Genomic DNA, 19,592 nt, shown 5'->3' on the forward strand with positions numbered 1-19,592 from the left:
CAGGCTCCCATCTGCTTCCGACTTCCGCAACCTGTTCCCTTCGAAGCAGCTGCGCGTGATGTACGTTTGCCAATTAAATTAATCGCGATGAGAGCCAGAAAGTCACCAAAACCACCTCATAAAATCATAAAATAGTTTGGGTTAAAGGGACCTTCCAAAGTCATCTCAGCCAACCCCTAAGAGAGCATCTCCATGAACATCTCCTTCCATAAATAATTACGCTAGAGGTGAGATTAAGTTTATACCCCACGTTCTGGCTTAATTAGCGTGAACAACATCTTGAGTTTCTGGAGGAGCTTGTTATGAAGGGAAAGGACAGGTGGGTCTATCTCAGTTTAGTCCGGGCTGTTTGATGGTTGTGGCACTTTGGGACAAGCTGGAAGTCCGCAAATCCGTCTTGATTATTGTTTGTTTTAATCCCCCAAGTTATTTCAGGAATGGCGACACTCATGGGTTTGGTTTTTTGGGAATTCTTTTTCCACGGGCATCTTGCCAACAGGGTGAAGACAACAATAGAATATCTCACTGCCAAGGTTCTTCCACGCAGGTTGAGAAGAACTTAGGAAAGGACTTTAAGAGAAACCACGCGCGCCTTAGAATATCAATTACTCGAAGCTCTTGACGAGGACAAAAATACATATTAAAGAGGAAACAGCACGAGCTTCAGTCCTGGCTTCCCCAAGACTATTTACAAACAGAATCACAGGATGTCAGGGGTTGGAAGGGACCTGGAAAGCTCATCCAGTGCAATCCCCCCGTGGAGCAGGAACACCCAGATGAGGTTCCACAGGAAGGTGTCCAGGCGGGTTGGAATGTCTGCACAGAAGGAGACTCCACAACCCCCTGGGCAGCCTGGGCCAGGCTCTGCCACCCTCACCCCAAACAAGTTTCTTCTCAAATTTAAGTGGAACCTTTTGTGTTCCAGTTTGCACCCATTACCCCTTGTCCTGTCACTGGTTGTCACCAGAAGAGCCTGGCTCCATCCTCCTGACACTCCCCCTTTATAGATCTGTAAATATGAATGAGGTCCCCCCTCAGTGTCCTCTTGTCCAGCTCCAGAGCCCCAGCTCCCTCAGCCTTTCCTCACCCGGGAGATGCTCCACTCCCTGCAGCATCTTGGTGGCTGCGCTGGACTCTCTCCAGCAGTTCCCTGTCCTGCTGGAACTGAGGGGCCACAACTGGACACAAGATTCCAGGTGTGGTCTCCCCAGGGCAGAGCAGAGGGGCAGGAGAACCTCTCGGACCTACTGACCACCCCCTTCTAACCCACCCCAGGTCCCATTGGCTTCCTGGCCACAAGGGCCCAGTGCTGGCTCATGGTCACCCTGCTGTCCCCAGGACCCCCAGGTCCCTTTCCCCTACGCTGCTCTCTAACAGCTCATTCCCCAACTTACACTGGAACCTGGGGCTGTTCCTGCCCACATTCAAGACTCTACACTTGCCCTTGTTCTATTTCATTCCATTTTCCCGCCCAGCTCTCCAGCCTGTCCAGGTCTCTGATGGCAGCACAGCCTCTGGCGTGTCAGCCACTCCTCCCAGCTTGGTGTCACCAGCAAACTTGCTGACAGTCACTCTATCAGTCCAATAATCCCCCTTCAGCTCTCGCTAAAATTCAAGTTTCACCAAACTTGCTTTGCGGCAAACCCGTTCTCAGAGCTGGGACGAGCCGCTCGGGTGGTGGTGTCGCTACACAAAGGCATCGGTTTGAAGTTTCTCTGGGGCACCTGCAGCTTTAAAAATCAATTCTGCCCCACTTGGCAGTGACTCAGGAGAAAAATCTGCTTTGGCCGTGACGCAGCAGCGGGACAGAAAAAACTCCGTTAAGGGACTTGTGGATCATTAACTTCTTTATTATTATTTACCATCTTGAACGCCGGGACAGATGGCAAAGCGTAATCAGCCCTTTTCCAAGATTTCCATCCCGGGAGGGATTTCTCCTTTATCAGAGAGACAATCAAAGCGTAGATTGAGGTCGGAGCTCCCCCGCTGACCCCACATCCCGCTTTAATCCGGCTCCTCCGATCGCTGCCGGGTACCAAAAAAACCCTCGCGAGGGTTGGGAGGGGACGGCAGAGGTCCCAGCATCACCCCACTTCTTCCTCACCTTCAAAAACGACCGATAAATCAACGTTTTAACACACAACAAGCGACACGCGCTACCCCAATATCCCGCTTGAGGGGTAGGGCAATAAATATTGTGGGTTTACTTGTTAAAACGGGCGAAAAAAATCCCATTCTGCAGCTCAAAATGTTTGTTTGCTGCGAGTATTAAATGCAAAGGGAAAGACAGTGGCACGCAAAGCGCCTCTAATTACTCAACGTGAGAACGAGTGATTTATGTGTTTCCCAGAGCTGATAAAAACATATAAACGCAAACAGAGGAGCGTAATCTGCACCGGGCCGCATATTCCCCGTCCTCCTCACGGCATCGGTGCCGAGACACGTGGATTTTCCAGCATTTATCCACCGGCTCGTTAGCAGCGTTGCTAATGAACTGGGGTTTAAAAAGCTTCCGTTTATCAGCGTGCCAACCTCATCTCTCCATCAGCAGAGTTAAAACCGGTACTAAGCAAAGCGGGGCTGATGGTGAGCCCGACACCAAGTGTCCCCCTAATATTTCTGCTTTAATTAAGTATTTCCAGGACTAATCAATAGCCTTAAACATAAACAGCCAACTCGTGCCTTCCCATCCTCTCCCCATCGTGATTTCTCAGCGGTGCTCGTTAGCGCAGGCTTAATGAAGAGCGACAGGTTCAGCGCCAAGGTCTCGGGAGCGCAGGCAGCGTCGCTCTGACCGCAGTGACAGCCCGAAATGCAAAATCCCTCTTACAATAAATCATGAGATGCTGCAAAACTGGGTAGAGCCGCAGGTGCTTCAGGATGGCAAATAAATCAACTATTTGGTCTTCATTTGGGGGTAAAAACGGTCGCTCTCAGGCTGACCAGTTGCTCCACAAGACCTTCTACAAGACGCTGACCAGTCGCTCCACAAGGCGCTCTACATGATGCTCTAGAAGATGTTCACCAGTTGCTCTACAAGATGCTCAATCGCTCTACAAGATGTAGAGCAACTCATGAGCAAGATGCTCTACAAGACATTCACCATTTACTCCACAAGACGCACACCATTTGCTCTAAAAGATACTCTAGAAGACACTTACCAGTTGCTCTACAAGATGCTCACCAGCTGCTCTACAAGGAGCTCTACAAGATATTCAGCGGTTATTCTACAAGATGCTCTAGAAGACACTCACCAATTGCTCTACAAGATGCAGAGCAACTCATGAGCAAGATGCTCTACAAGACGTTCACCATTTGCTCCACAAGACGCACACCGTTGCTCTAAAAGATACTCTAGAAGACGTTCACCAGTTGCTCTACAAGATGCTCACCAGCTACTCTACAAGATGCTCACCAGTTGCTCTACAAGGTCCTCTACAACTTTACAGTTGCTCTAGAAGGTGCTCTACAAGATGCCCACCAGTTGCTCTAGAAGGTGCTCTGCAACTCTTCAGTTGCTCTAGAAGGTGCTCGACAAGATACTCACCAGTTGCTCTAGAAGATGCTCTAGAAGACGTTCACCAGTTGCTCTAGACGACACTCACCAGCTGCTCTACAAGATGCTCTAGAAGACCTTCACCAGTTGCTCTACAAAACACTCACCAGCTGCTCTACAAGATGCTCTACAAGACCTTCACCAGTTGCTCTACAAGACACTCACCAGCTGCTCTACAAGACGCTCTAGAAGACGCTCACCAGTTGTTCTACAAGATCCCCACCAGTTGCTCTACAAAATGCTCTACAAGACGCTCACCCGTTGCTCTACAAGGTGCTCTGCAACTCATCAGTTGCTCTAGAAGGTGCTCTACAAGATGTTCACCAGTTGCTCTACAAGACACTCACCAGCTGCTCTACAAGATGCTCTACAAGATGTTCACCAGTTGCTCTAAAGGATGCTCTAGAAGATGCTCACCAGGTGCTCTAAAAGATGCTCTAGAAGATGCTCACCAGCTGTTCTAGAAGATGCTCTAGAAGATGCTCACCAGCTGCTCTACAACTCACCAGTCGCTCTACAAGACGCTCACCAGTCGCTCTACAAGACGCTCTAGAAGACACTCACCAGTTCTACAAGACGCTCACCAGCTGCTCTACAAGACGCTCACCAGTCGCTCTACAAGACGCTCTAGAAGACACTCACCAGTTCTACAAGACGCTCACCAGCTGCTCTACAAGACGCTCTAGAAGACACTCACCAGTTCTACAAGACGCTCACCAGCTGCTCTACAAGACGCTCACCAGTCGCTCTACAAGACGCTCTAGAAGACACTCACCAGTTCTACAAGACGCTCACCAGCTGCTCTACAAGACGCTCTAGAAGACACTCACCAGTTCTACAAGACGCTCACCAGCTGCTCTACAAGACACTCTAGAAGACACTCACCAGTTCTACAAGATGCTCACCAGTTGCTCTACAAGACGCTCTAGAAGACACTCACCAGTTCTACAAGACGCTCACCAGCTGCTCTACAAGACGCTCACCAGTTGCTCTAGAACGTGCTCTGCAACTCTTCAGTTGCTCTAGAAGGTGCTCTACAAGATACTCACCAGTTGCTCTAGAAGATGCTCTAGAAGACCTTCACCAGTTGCTCTACAAAACACTCACCAGCTGCTCTACAAGATGCTCTACAAGACCTTCACCAGTCGCTCTACAAGACACTCACCAGCTGCTCTACAACTCACCAGTCGCTCTACAAGACACTCTAGAAGACGCTCACCAGTTGTTCTACAAGATGCCCACCAGTTGCTCTACAAGATGCTCACCCGTTACTCTACAAGGTGCTCTGCAACTCATCAGTTGCTCTAGAAGGTGCTCTACAGGATGTTCACCAGTTGCTCTACAAGACACTCACCAGCTGCTCTACAAGATGCTCTAGAAGATGTTCACCAGCTGCTCTAAAAGATGCTCTAGAAGATGCTCACCAGCTGCTCTAGAAGATGCTCACCAGCTGCTCTACAACTCACCAGTTGCTCTACAAGACGCTCACCAGTTGCTCTACAAGACGCTCACCAGTCGCTCTACAAGACGCTCTAGAAGACACTCACCAGTTCTACAAGACGCTCACCAGTCGCTCTACAAGACGCTCTAGAAGACACTCACCAGTTCTACAAGACGCTCACCAGTTGCTCTAGAAGACGTTCACCAGTTGCTCTAGAAGATGCTCCAGCAGCCATGGGATGCTCAAAGCCTCACTCCAGCATCACCCACCCGACCCAGCTCCTCTGCTGCTCATTAACTCTTCTAAGCCATCAATTAAAAAATTGCCACACCGCACAGAATCCAGAAACAATCCTTCACACGGTGTCTAAGTGGAATCAAGACGAGACCCCGTCTACCACAGTCCAAACTCAGCCACGCAGTCAAGATTCCTATTCCAATAAAGGTTACTGGGTTTTTACACACCTCGTTTTTTGCTTTTTTTAATTAAAAACCCCGTCAAGCGTCTCCACGGTGTGACTTTCACCAAACAGCCTGTCATATTGCAAAAGTTAAATCCTTCCAGGCTACTTCCCGCAGGTCCCTGTTGATCAGCATTAATTACCCTTCTCGCGCTTACTTCTCAATTAATCAAAACCTTGAGTGGCGTTGTGGTGTAATCTCGTCTTCCCGGTCCCGTTTTCTACCTGAACTCCAAATAAGCACCTTGATGAACATCGACTGGATCTAAAAGCGCTTAATATACACCATATACATTGATTATTAATAAAGTAATTAAAGAATGGCCTTTGGGTTTTAATTATGGAGCTAAAAATGTCCTTTCACCCCAGGTTTTCACAGTTCTCCATCTATAACGTAGCCTCACGATGCTTTAGGGGAATGCATCAGTGTGTTCCCTCCCCAGTGCTGTGACCACCCTCCATTAATTAATTTTATATTAAAATAATCCTATGAGAATTATTTAATTGCAGAGCCACCTCTCCACCAGCCTGAATTTTCAACCCAATTAGAAAGTAATTGGCTTAATCAACCTGTATAGTTATCCCTCACCTTTCCAGAACTCACACGCTTCATTCAAAGCGGTTTTTGACTATTTATGGGGTATTTCTTCGGCATTTTCGAAGCACAGGGACGCACTGGAAAGGCCCCTGGGCCACCTTTGCATCTTTTTCATTGCTAAGCAACTGAAGGAAAGCAAATAGATTACAGAGGATTTAAGTACGCAACGTTTTACAGGTTATAATTAAAAATCCCAGCGATAAGGTTTATTAGCAAGGAGACATTAGACGCCGGAGAACGGCACCAGCGGTCAAGAGCAAAGCTGGAATAAATAGGTTTAATTAGAATATTTGAAGCGGTTTCCTTCTTAATATATAAAATGGGAACTATATCGCAGATACATAGTCAGCTACATTTTCCTTCTTATTTTCTTATAACTTGGCTTTCCAGATCTTCCAGCACTAATATCCTGCAGCCTCTTATTTACATAGCTGGCAAAGCAGCCCCTAAATCCCATATGCAATTTCCTCCAAGAAATATAGGGGACACGAAAACTTAAATGAGAAAGGATGGAAGAGAAACTACCCCCGGTAAGCCCTGAATTTTGAATTGCAGGAGATTTGGGACGCGATGCTGTGTCGTGTTCTACACAAAGGGGACATAGCGTGTCCAAAATATGGAGAGAAGTGAAAGATTTGCTGGATATTCCTTGTCCCAAGTTCTCAACATAAATGTGGATGTTCAACGGTTGAGTCACAAATGGCCACACCAATAGAAATAAAACTTCAATTAATGGCAATTTTTAACTTATCGCCCCAAATTAAGCCAGTTTTTTAGACATATTGTAAAACCACAGGCATCTCTTGACTGTAGAAACACCCCGCGACCCCATCGCTCAACCTACCGAGAAGCAAATTCCTGTTCGTTATGAATAACCATTGAGGATTGAACTGAAATCCATGATCTGAACTTCAATTATTCTCCATACGTGTCAAAATCACCTGGAGATTCGCAGATTTAAGTCTCAAACCACCGTAATTATTGGAATATAATTCCTGCCAATGAAACACAGCAAACTTGGGAGGTTTAAGGTATAAAAGAACCTCAAACCAACTAATGCAATAGTCATACCCGTTTCTGTTCCTCAACAACGGACGGCGGGGAGTCCTTATCAGAGCATTATTCAAGCTGCTGCCGGAGCACAACCTCCCTATTCCAGCTGCAGTGGAGATAAGACCCACTTGGTGTGGAGATAAGACCCACTTGGTGTAAACAGAACGTTCAGAAAGGCTTTAGTAAGAGCATGAGAGGGGAATGGATCCTATCAGAGCATCGGCGAGGTGGATTCAGCAGCAGAAATGCAAATATTTGCTTTTCCTTCTTCTCTCCTTTGTCCTCCTCATGTTGGATTTGCAAAACGGGGTCACCTCCAAATGCAAAGCTAAAGGATGTACCCGGTGTTAACGCTGCACAGCAAAACCAGCCCAGCCCAACGCCCCAGGGACCTGCTGGTCACCTCCTATTGCTTTTCGGTGATGCTTTCAATCATTTCTATGTTCTATACATCGCACTCGATGATCACAGAATCCCAGAATGTCAGGGGTTGGAAGGAACCTGGAAAGCTCATCCAGTGCAATCCCCCCATGGAGCAGGAACACCCAGATGAGGTTCCACAGGAAGGTGTCCAGGCGGGTTGGAATGTCTGCACAGAAGGAGACTCCACAACCTCCCTGGGCAGCCTGGGCCAGGCTCTGCCACCCTCACCAGGAACAAGTTTCTTCTCAAATTTAAGTGGAACCTTTTGTGTTCCAGTTTGAACCCATTACCCCTTGTCCTACTGTTGGTTGTCACCGAGAAGAGCCTGGCTCCATCCTCCTGACACTCCCCCTTTATAGATCTGTAAACATGACTGAGTCCCCCCTCAGTGTCCTCTTGTCCAGCTCCAGAGCCCCAGCTCCCTCAGCCTTTCCTCACACGGGAGATGCTCCACTCCCTGCAGCATCTTGGTGGCTGCGCTGGACTCTCTCCAGCAGTTCCCTGTCCTGCTGGAACTGAGGGGCCACAACTGGACACAAGATTCCAGGTGTGGTCTCCCCAGGGCAGAGCAGAGGGGCAGGAGAACCTCTCGGACCTACTGACCACCCCCTTCTAACCCACCCCAGGTCCCATTGGCTTCCTGGCCACAAGGGCCCAGTGCTGGCTCATGGTCACCCTGCTGGCCCCAGGACCCCCAGGTCCCTTTCCCCTACGCTGCTCTCTAACAGCTCATTCCCCAACTTACACTGAACCTGGGGCTGTTCCTGCCCACATTCAAGACTCTACACTTGCCCTTGTTCTATTTCATTCCATTTTCCCGCCCAGCTCTCCAGCCTGTCCAGGTCTCTGATGGCAGCACAGCCTCTGGCGTGTCAGCCACTCCTCCCAGCTTGGTGTCACCAGCAAACTTGCTGACAGTCACTCTATTCCCTCGGCCAAATCCTTGATGAATATATTGAACAGTCCCGGCCCCAGCACTGCCCCTGAGGCCCTGCACTGGATACAGGATCAACTGGACTCTGCCCCACTGAGGGTCCCTAACGCGTTTCGGAGAAGCCACCTCAACAGAAACCCAAAGCCTTGCAGGGACGGCACCGACGGCCACAGCGACGCACAAGGAGGGGACAACGTGGCCGTCACCGACCGAGCCCGTTTCGGCTGCCAGCACTGACGTCCCAGTAAGAAACCCCGAGGGACTGGTTTTCACAACAGCTCTTTTCATAGAAAAGCAGCTTAACCTGTTTCAAGGGTCTTTTAATCTGCGCTCGGAGGTTTGCCATCCGTCTGCCGCCACCAAAGCGCCGTGAAAAGGTTGGGTTTTGCTTCCATCTCCCTTTAGGATTTGCTCACATGGGAGAAAACCCTCACCTTATTTTGCACCGACACTGGGGAAAATAAAATTGCAAGATATCACAAGATATAAAACAGAGGCTCTGGTAGCTGGACAGACCGCTGCACTTCAATTTGATTATCGCTCCTAACGGGTGCTTTATCGCTACAGTAATTAACCCCAGCGGCGTGAGCTCATCTGCAGAATATCAAATGTAAGAGACATCCCCAGCAAAATCCCCCCCACTGTGGGAAGTTCTGTAATGCAAGTCATGAACAGACTCATTGAGATTCCCCGTGTCGCTCCACCCCACAAATATTTAAGGCTGGTTTACTTACAATTTTGAAAGCAGAAATAAATTATGTACGAAACATAAAAGACACAGGTGAGTGATATTTACAGGGTTGAAACAGGTAAAGCAGACGCAGCCAGAGCCTTTTCCATCTCTTGGGATGTTTCAAAAGTTATTCGGCTTCCAAACGATGAGTTCAGATCCAGCTCCTTCTGCCCTCGGCCGCCGTATTTTGCTCTGTCTTGACTTGCTAAATTACACAGGTTTTGCGTGAGCCAAAACTTCCAAAACGGCCTCTTATTCCCAGAATAATCCCCTATTTGAAGTTTTTAGCCTGACTGCAGGACGGGTTTGTCCAGATCCAAGGTATTTTTTAGCTCTTCCCAACCTCCCGTAAGGCAGAAAAAGCTTCTGTCCCATCGCCGTAAGTCGCAATATACACCAAAAATTAGCTACGATATGAAATTAAGACACAAGTGTTGTTGCCACACATCGCAAAGATTACAAAGCTATTTTTAAGAAGGGGTTACAAGAAGTTTCAAGGCGATAAAGTGGGGTTTTCGCTCAGCTCACGCGGCCGCAATGATAAAAACTCGCGCCAAGAAACGGCCGCAACGAGTCGCTCGACGGAACTTGTAGCGCTGAAAATCACCACTCGAGGAACACTCTCTTTTGTTGGCTTTGAAGAAAAGGTTTATAGACGATATATTTAAGCATCAGGTTTGGCTTCTTCGAGTTTTGCAACATTGTAGTGCTACAGTTCTGTGATTTCTGTTGCTGTTTTGGCCAGAAAAAGCCAAAAATGGAGGAACAGGGATGATTTAGATGAGGGGATTGAGACCATCATCAGCAAATTTGCTGCTGACACCAAGTCGGGAGGGAGTGTGGAGCTGCTGGAAGGCAGGAGGGCTCTGCAGAGGGATCTGGAGAGACTGCAAAAATGGGCCCATTGCAATGGGCTGAAGTTCACCAAGGCCAAGTGGCGGGTGCTGCCCTTTGGCCACAACAACCCCCTGCAGCGCTCCAGGCTGGGCACAGAGTGGCTGGAGAGCAGCCAGGCAGAAAGGGACCTGGGGGGACTCATGGACAGGAAGCTCAACAGGAGCCACCAGTGTGCCCAGGTGGCCAAGAAGGCCAATGGGATCCTGTCCTGGATCCAAACCAGCGTGGGCAGCAGGACAAGGGCCGTGATCCTTCCCCTGTGCTCTGCATTGGGGAGGCCACCCCTGGAGTATTGTGTTCAGTGCTGGGCCCCTCAGCTCAGGAAAGAGATTGAAGTGCTGGAGCGGGGCCAGAGAAGAGCAACAAGACTGGGGAAGGGACTGGAACACAAGCCCTATGGGGAGAGGCTGAGGGAGCTGGGCTTGTTTAGTCTGGAGAAGAGGAGGCTTAGAGCTGAGCTCAGCACTCTCTAGAACCACCTGAAGGGCAGTTCTAGCCAGGGGGGGATTGGGCTCTTCTCCCAGGCAGTCAGCAATAGGACAAGGGGGCTTCAACTTAAATTGAGGCTGGAGATGAGAAAGCAATTCTGTGCAGAGAGAGTGGTCAGGCATTGGAATGGCTGCCCAGGGAGGTGCTGGACTCACCGGCCCTGGAGGTTTTTAAACTGAGATTGGCCATGGCACTTAGTGCCATGATCTAGTCAATGGGCTGGAGTTGGACCAAGGCTTGGACTGGATGATCTCGGAGGGCTTTTCCAACCCAGTCCATTCTGTGTGATTCTGTGAACTGCATGTAAGGCTTGTGATACAAAGAAAACATAGAAATCAGAAAAAGAAAGAAAACAACCATCCTGAACCTGGGAGAAGGTCAGCACAGTAATATAAAAAACAAAAATTACAAATACTTATTATTTCTATTTCTATTTTCCCTCCCTCACCACGTAGCGCAACCTCTATTGTCTGAAAAGCGTTGATTTGAAAGTGGGTCATGTCTCCCGGCATTACTAAACCTTCCCAAATTTCCCCCGATTAGTCAAAGGCGATATCCCCTCTGCCATGTGAGTGATTGAGGTCGCATGTAATGCCATTTTTCCCCTGAATGAGCCACATCAAAGAGGGTTGTGAGCCGGATAAAACAGTCACCAACAGATTGTGCTCAAAATATTACGGAGGAAGAACGACATTATTTCCTTGGAAGGCTTTTTAGAAACATTCAGTCTTTAGGATTGAAGGTGGAGTGACAAGAAAACGCCTTCAGAGTTGATAAAAGGATGAAATTTCAACTTACGAGCTGCGTGATCTGATGGTTAAAAACTATTGTGAGCGCTACCGGCCACAACACAAAAAACCATCGTGTTGGAGATTAGTGAAAGGCCAAATTTGGGAATGAGATGATATTTAAGTAGAGTCATTGGAGGCTGAAAAGAAAAAGGAGAAAACACACTTTGCTATTTACAAATATATTTAAAATGGAGATATAACACTGAAAGCTCCGAGATGATTTATATGCAAAAGGCTCGATATCAGGAAATTATAGAATCAGTCTGAGAGTGGATCTGAGCTTCGTTTTTGCAGGAAAAAGAGTTGGAGATCCCAAGTATTTAGCAGTTCGGTGATTAGATGAGATCCGGGCAAAGTTTAGCAAGTACCAGCAGTTTGCGTTGTGCTGATTTACTCCACGTGACTCTCGAGCGCTGAAACTTTGTACCGAGCAAAGAACGCCAGGAGACGGCAGCTTTTTCACTCCAAAACCAATTAAAAATAAATAAGAAATACTATTTTGGGTGGGTTTTGTGCATGATGTTGGACTTTGGGATGCAAACGCTGGTGTGGAAGCACTTGGGGAGGAGAATCCCGGTCGCCGTTCGGACAGTGAGAAATTCCACCTCGTCACCCCAGAATGAAGCGGCAGGTGCTCAAAGTCAAATCCAAGCAAGTTTTGCGCCTAAAAATGATTTTGACCCACCTCGGCGGTCAAGCAAATGGGTATTTCGGCACCATACGGCATCACGGGGACGGTCGCCGCGCTCGGGGAGGGGTTTCCCGAAAATAAGAGGGTGCGAGCGTGGCCGTCGCTCCCCGAACCAGCCAAAATAGCAGCAAAAGATGAAGATTCGTTCCGACAGCCTCGGCTCCGAGTTTATTTTGGCACGGCGAGAGCACACGGGGCTTTAAAGCATCTCCCAGAGAGGGAGGGGAAACCCACAACCAGTTACACCCAAAAGCACCAGCCCTTTATTCAGTATTTTCTAGAATTCAGATTTGAATGCTTAAGACGTTTGGGTTTTTCTTTTTCAAGCAGATCAAGAGATTTAAACCCTGGTGTTTTTAGGCTCTACAGAGCAAGCCAAGTCCTTCCTATCTCTCTTGCTGAGGTCTTTATAACGCCCAGGGCCATAAAACACACGCGGCAGGAGAGGCAAGAATCCCTCCCCCAGAGTGAGATGTTCACTCTCTGTGCAGACGTCACCTCCAGAAGAGTTTTCTAGTGGTGTTAAAGGGCTTTTTTTTTGGCCAAAACATGTATCCAGGTCTCCATCCCCACCAGGAAATGAAGCATCCGTGGTTGAGACCCTCACCATCCCCAAGGCGCTCAGTGGGTACCGCACCTCCGCCCCGGCTGGACGTCGCACTCACCGTCCAAAAACCAGCGATATCAGAACTCAAAGTAATTAAGAAGCATAAATCCACGAGGGAGTTACTCAGCTTAATTAGATTGAAAATTATAGCTTACATCAGGCCAGGATTTTTGCATTGGCTTGAGGGATGCTTACGCCAAGTTTCTGCTCACTTGGGGCACAGCACCAAGGACCAACTTCACAATAGACACAGGGATCAGATATACTTATTATTTTTGTTCTAAAAAGCCATTTTTAACACTCATTTGCTAAGACACATGTCAGCAGCACCAGCTGCCTGCTCATGTCCAGCCTTATGGGGCTTTCACAAAAAACCGGACCTTCCCATCACCCTCCTCCAAGATTTTTAAAAGCCACCTTTAAATCTATTAAGGGTCATTTTTAATTTGAAGAGCAGCGACTCGGCAGGATGCAGCCCCGAGATGTAACGTGTCATTTTGATAAGTAGCGGCTGTGACTCACCCGCAACACATCCTGCTCGCAACAGCACTGGGAATGGTGGTTGACGTGTCCTACAGGCGCCTCGCGGCTCAACAGGACCATCGGTGACTCATGGGAAGGGGGAAGGTTTGGATAAGCTGGGTTTAAGAGCTGGCTTAACACCTCTGTGGAGCCACAGAGGGAAACGCGACCCTTCATGGAGCCCATTAGGGCTTCCCGTGAGAGGGGAAGAGAACGTGAACCAAAAGGGTTGGTCAACCTCAAGCATGAAGACGACTTGTTCTCAAGGAAAAGCTAAGCTGGAAGGAGCTGGCAAACAAAAGGATGGACCAACAGAACGTCCAAAGGGCAGGATGGACAGGTGGACACAGCTCACGTTTGTTGGGGAGCCACCAAACACCTGGAGCACACCCGGACAACACAAAACCACCCCACTGGTACCACCACCAACGCCCATGGAGCGTGGACCAAAGGAGGAGGTGATGGCCACGCATTAAAGGCGAGAAGAAAATCAATAGATTTTAAAATATCTAATGGGATTTGGTTAAAAGCGGTGAAGGACGGTGGCACAGCGGGTCAGGAACACACATTGCTGGAGGAGCTGAACCATTATCTCACCACCCTGCACCAAGACATGGGTTTGGGGCCATACCCAGCAATTAAGGGCTTATCTTACTTAGAGGAAGGATTTATAGACATATGTTGCTTATAGTTCTCCATTCCCATGACTCACAAGTATCAGAGAGCTGGAGGAGACCGGGTATGGACAAATCGAGGACAAAAGCTGGAGAAAGCGTCACATTTCCAGGCTGAAAGCTCTTCCCTGAAGGGACGTTCCTCTCCAAACCCTCTGGATACCACAGGAAAGGGCAACAAGCAGAACTACCAAATCTTTACCAGCCTCGTTAGTAAAACTAATGAGTTTACCGGCACGTTAAAGAGCAGTCAAGCGAAACCCATCACCCACCGGGCCCCGATCGCTTGTCACCATCTCTGGCCAAGTCTCTGCTCATTTCTGAAGGCCCAAAGCTCAACCCAAGCCCACAAAACGTGTCTTGCATTGAGCCGGAGGCATTTGAGGGCAAACTGCTTTACACAACCAACTCACGCCACAAAAAGCTCACGTGAAACTGTTCTTTCGGTTTTGCTAAATAGCAAATTCCTCGCCAAAGCTGCAATAAAAGCATTTTCCTGACCTGAATTATAGTTGGTGCTGATATTCCTTTAAGCGCCATGAAATGTTTGCAGAACGGGTCAAAGAGCAGATAATAACAATACAAAAAAACCCAAGTCAGGGCTTCACCTACACTACCTGCTATTTATTACGCCCACGACTGACTCAGAAGGTCCAAAGTCCAGTTTTATGCTCAAGTTACGTTATTTCTGTGCTTTCCTGCCCAGAAAACCATCACATTAAGGGTATTCTACTCTTTTTGGCCAGAACTACAAACTAATTGGTGTGTAAATTAGAGCAACAACTCATCCCTGCAGCCCTCAGGTTTCCATCCTGCAGCATGGGAGTTAACCCAGCAAATTGGGCTTGTGTGCATTGGGATGTCCCCCAAATTCACATCCTTAAAATACTATCGGGGTGCTAATTCTTTAAAATAATTTATAGAAGGCAAGTTGATCCCAAGCAGCACAAGGGTACAAAGCAGGAATCAAGTTAATTAAACCTTGCAAGCGGGAGATCCATCCGTACGCTGCCAGGAGAGCGCAAAACCAAATCCCCCCCTCATTTATTCCCCCAAAATGTTTCTATTAATACACAATACACAGAAAATCTCTCTCGTTCGCAGCTGCTCCTCAAGCCCAAACCAGCACACAACCCACTAAGGTTGAATCCTCCCTGAGCCCTAAAGCATAAACCATTTTCAGGAAGGTTTTAAGCCAGAAGGTTTTCTGCCAATTCATGGGCTCAATCAGTGTGTGATCACACTGGGCATATTTATTCGCTTCTGAAAAGTTGCTCCCCAGGGTCATTCATTCCAGCTACTTTATTTAATACAACTTGAAGTGAAAAGCGGGAAGTTTTCTATACCCAACACAAGCCATTAGAAGAGGATTTTAATGCATTAAGTTCTAGCATCTATTAAAAAATACTTGGCAAATAGCAGTCGCTTGGCAGAACGAGAGGGAAAAACGTATTAAAAGAGAAATAAATACCCTGGTTTCTTCTACAGAGTTTGCAAACCTTCTGAAGAAAGTAACTTGAGCTGCAAAACACCCCAGGAGCAGAAAGGCACAGCTTATTCACCACCCTGGCAGAACTATTTTGCATTAGGTTCAGTGGCTACGCTTAAACGAACAATTAACATATTTTAAGAAGTACCTTTAAGAGAGCAGAACATCCAGCAGCAAAAGCAATTAGATTTGTTTTCCTAAGATGAAGAGCTTCGCCGTACAAGAACAAAAGCCGGCGCGCCAACGCGTCTAATCTGCAGTTTGATGCTGCAAATCAAACCGTTACCGGAGGTGGCATCTCCCAGGAGCGACGTCGTCCCTCTGTCCTGCCCAGATTGTCCCCGTTATCTCCTTACAGAGCTGCTGGCATCTGCAGGGGCTTACGGGGATCACGCCGCGGTCACCTCGGCTCAAGTCTGGTTGTGTCAGCAACAGGTTTCTTTGGAGGGCTCTGGCTGGAGAGGAACGAACTTCGCACACAAAGAGCTGCCTTTGCTAAATAGGGTTGGAGAAACCCCCCTGCCCAGTTGCCACCAGTTTGGATGGGCACGTCCCACCAGAGCCACACACCAGTGGGAACCCCGGGGACGTGACAGGAGCAGGACGAGCCCCAGAAAGAGAAGGGGGGGGAAGAGAGAGATGTCGAAGTCACCAGGTGCTGCACAAAGAACATTATAATAGTCTCCCGTAACTATTTGCTCAAGTGGAGTCCTGCGTGCTTGAAGGTTGATGCAGTTTTGGAACTACTCACATGCTCATAATTAGGCACAGCTGTTAATTATCTCATTTGATGGGGGTTATTAAACACCAGTCATCGCTGCTCTTAAAGGGGAATGGATAAGACATCCCATGGAGAGGGTCTCCAGCTGCTGGTGTTCCCAGGACATGTTCTTCTCCAGTTTAAGTGCTCCTCAGACTAGCACCAAGTCTAACACAGCCAAGCCAGCAGCAAGGCTTAACAAGCATAAGCTTAAGCACCAAGAAAATACTCCACGTCTTACAAGGTCCCAGGAGATCTTCTGTGAACATCAAGTAGAAGTTATGGGCTCTCTACACAACCTGTAGTAGCTCTCTACACAACCTGTAGTAGCTCCTCATCACAGCCCAGCTGGTTGGAGAGGTGGGAGGACCTGACAAGTCCCACTCAGCTGCTCCAAACTTCTCCCCAACAGTTTATCTCCTCCTGGTTGAACCAGGAATGACTCCAAGGGACGTACCGTTGTGGCTGCGCTAATGCAACGCCGCACATCAGATCAATAAGCTTTTAGCAAGACAGTTCTATTGATTCCAGCAAAGCGGATCATCCGCCTCCCCCCAAAAAGCCTCATCCCCACGCTGCCCACAAGGTTACATCCAGGAGACCCCACCTCTGCGCTTGGAAAGTCACCTCCTGAACATCTCCCTCCGCTTCACCTTGGGGACCTTCACCAGCAACCGGCACCGTCAGGTTCAGCATCCAAATGTTGCTGAGATTTTTTTAAGTTTTCCATTTTCTTTTCTTATACACTCAAAGTCACAGGAAACATTTTTTAGGCTTCAAAGCCCAGAGCCAGCGCTGAGTCTCCACACAGCAGCCAACCCAGCAGGATAGTCCTAAATCTCACTGCAAGGCCAATGCTCAGCCCCACAAATGACCCACATAGGTTCAAAGCATCATCTGTGGCCCCGCCGCACCAGCCGTGGCCCCAAAATGTCCCCGCAAGACAGACGGACACCAGCAGAAGGGTCAGCGCTGAAACACCAGCTCTCATCAGGAATCCTTGTCGTTATTAAAAATAAATTAAAAATTAGTGATATGAATGTATTGTCACCAAACCCCATCACTTCCAGCACCGGGATCACAAGCGATGCCCCCACGGGCATCTTATACCCATTGAGCAGTATAAACCGAATCAAGTCACCATAAAAACACCACATGGGTTAATTACCTGAGCATCAAGTTAAGAATCAATTAACCAGCCCATAGATATAGATAACACAACAACCAGCTCCCCATTGCATCCACACACTCATCCCATGAGATGCTGCAGGTCGGAGCAGTTTAACCACAGCTTGACTTGCGATTTTCCAAGAGAAAACTAAATAAAAGGTTTTCCAAACCTTGTGAAGGGAGAAATAAAGAGGGCAGCCCCACTTCTTAAATTCCCACAGGTTCAAAAGGAGGAGCTGCCAGATTCACGATTCGTCCTGCGCCCGTTTGACAGCGACAGCCAAAAAAACAACAAACCAAGCGGCAACCCCCAATATTACATAAAAGCCACCCGTAAAAAAAATACACGAGTTACAGAGGCAGAAATGTGCAGCAAAGTTCAGTCCGGGAGACAGAAAGCGGTGCCTTGAGAGGGCTGGTGTGAAGCTGGTAACATCGCCACAGGATGAATTCCAAACAGTAAAATTCTTATTGTCAAAACCACGACGCTTTAGAGTCTTTCAGTAAAAGGTGTTTTGAAGCCGAGCGCTTTTCTCCATCGGCCCCTGCCCGATGTTATCGATGGTTTGAAGATGCAGCGAGACGCTCTGTGTCCGAGTTCTTTCATCGTGCCAAGTCAATCGGAAAATAAACCTCTCTAGATACCAAAGTCTTGCTTTAAAGGGGGCAAAACCCCCCAAATCCGCTTTGGCCAAGGAGTAAAAACACCCTGGCACCCTGAGGATCCCACAGCCGTAAAATAATACAACAAAATCAAATCAAAATCAAAGTGCCAGGCCACCAGCCATGTTCCCTCCCCCGCTGCCATGAGGAAGCAGGTGCGCTGAGGAGTCGCATTTGGGAGGCGCAGAAGGAAAAACAAACTAGAAATTGGGCACCTTGAGAGTATTTTGGTTGCTCATAAGAGTGTTTTCTCCTCTCCCTCCACCCCGGCGGAGGGAACGTGAGGTAAAAATCATTATTCTGTGCGGATTTGGGGAAGCTGAGGGTGTTTTGGGGAAGCTGAGGGTGTTTTAGAGCGCGCTGAGGTGACGGACCCAGTTTAACGCCGCCACAACCGCGACCCACGGGCGAAGTTCACCCTTCGCTACACGGAACCGGGGGGGGAAACCCCGGGCTGTGGGGGACCCGTCCCGGGGACCACCGCGGGGGGACACGGGGAAAGTTGCCGCTTCACGAGTGGAAAACTACACACACGCACACACACAACCCCCCTCACCCCCCGCCCGCCAAAACGCGCCCCGCTCACCTTGGTGTAGAGCTGCGCGGCGGACATGGCCGGGGCGGGCGGCGCTACGCGCGGGGCATGGGGCCGGCGGGCAGCGAGCGGCGCCGCCGGACCGACCGCCGGACACACACGGCGACCTTTGGACCCGCCGCGCCGGCCGGGGCGCGGGGAAGGGAAGGGACGGGAAGGGACGGGAAGGGACGGGAGCGGCGCGGCGGAGCGGCAGGAGGAGGAGGAAGAACCGCCCCCGCCGCGCCCCGCGCAGGTATGGGGCGGTGCGGCCGGGCACGGCTCGGCGGCCTTCGGCTCCCCTCGGCTGCGTTCGGTTCGGTTCGGCTGGGCTCGGCTCGGTTCGGTTCGGCTGGGCTCGGCTCCACTCGGCTGGGTCCGCTTCGGTTCGGCTCACTTCGGCTCCGCTCGCCTCAGATGGGCTCGGTTCGACTCGGCTCCGCTCGGCTGAGTTCGGCTCGGTTCGGCTGAGTCCGGCTCGGTTCAACTCGGCTCTGTTCGGCTGAGTCCAGCTCGGTTCGGCCGACTTCGACTCGGTTCGGCTGAGTTCAGCTCGGTTCAGCTGAGTCCGGCTCGGTTCGACTCGGCTCAGTTCGGCTGAGTCTGGCTCGGTTCGGCTGAGTTCGGCTCGGTTCAACTCAGCTCCGCTCGGCTGAGTCCAGCTCGGTTCGGCTGAGTTCGGCTCGGTTCAACTCAGCTCCGCTCGGCTGAGTCCGGCTCGGTTCGGCTGAGTCCGGCTCGGTTCGACTCGGCTCCGCTCAGCTGAGTCCGGCTTGGTTCGGCTGAGTCCGGCTCGGTTCGACTCGGCTCCGCTCAGCTGAGTCCGGCTCGGTTCGACTCGGCTCTGCTCAGCTGAGTTCGGCTCGGTTCGGCTGAGTCCGGCTCAGTTCGACTCGGCTTCGCTCAGCTGAGTCCGGCTCGGTTTGCCTGAGTCTGGCTCGGTTCGGCTGAGTCCGGCTCGGTTCGACTCAGCTCTGCTCGGCTGAGTTCGGCTCGGTTCGGCTGAGTCCGGCTCGGTTCGACTCAGCTCTGCTCGGCTGAGTCCGGCTCGGTTCGGCTGAGTCTGG

At 49.6% G+C, this 19,592-nt stretch overlaps 1 protein-coding gene across 2 annotated transcripts in view; it reads right to left on the reverse strand.

Annotated features, from left to right (window-relative positions):
• MYO5B (myosin VB) overlaps nt 1–18,688 on the reverse strand; it is an 81,799-nt gene extending 63,111 nt beyond the window's left edge. For both annotated transcript variants that reach the window (XM_082075253.1, XM_082075252.1), the window contains exon 1: nt 18,538–18,688. In XM_082075253.1, coding sequence (XP_081931379.1) covers nt 18,538–18,564 — 27 coding nt within the window. In that variant the 5' untranslated portion in view covers nt 18,565–18,688. The remainder of the gene's footprint in view (nt 1–18,537) is intronic.
• Between the last annotated feature and the right edge of the window lie 904 nt (nt 18,689–19,592).

The sequence above is a fragment of the Streptopelia decaocto genome (genome assembly GCF_964273445.1).
Source record: "Streptopelia decaocto genome assembly, chromosome: Z".
Taxonomy (NCBI): Eukaryota; Metazoa; Chordata; class Aves; order Columbiformes; family Columbidae; genus Streptopelia; species Streptopelia decaocto.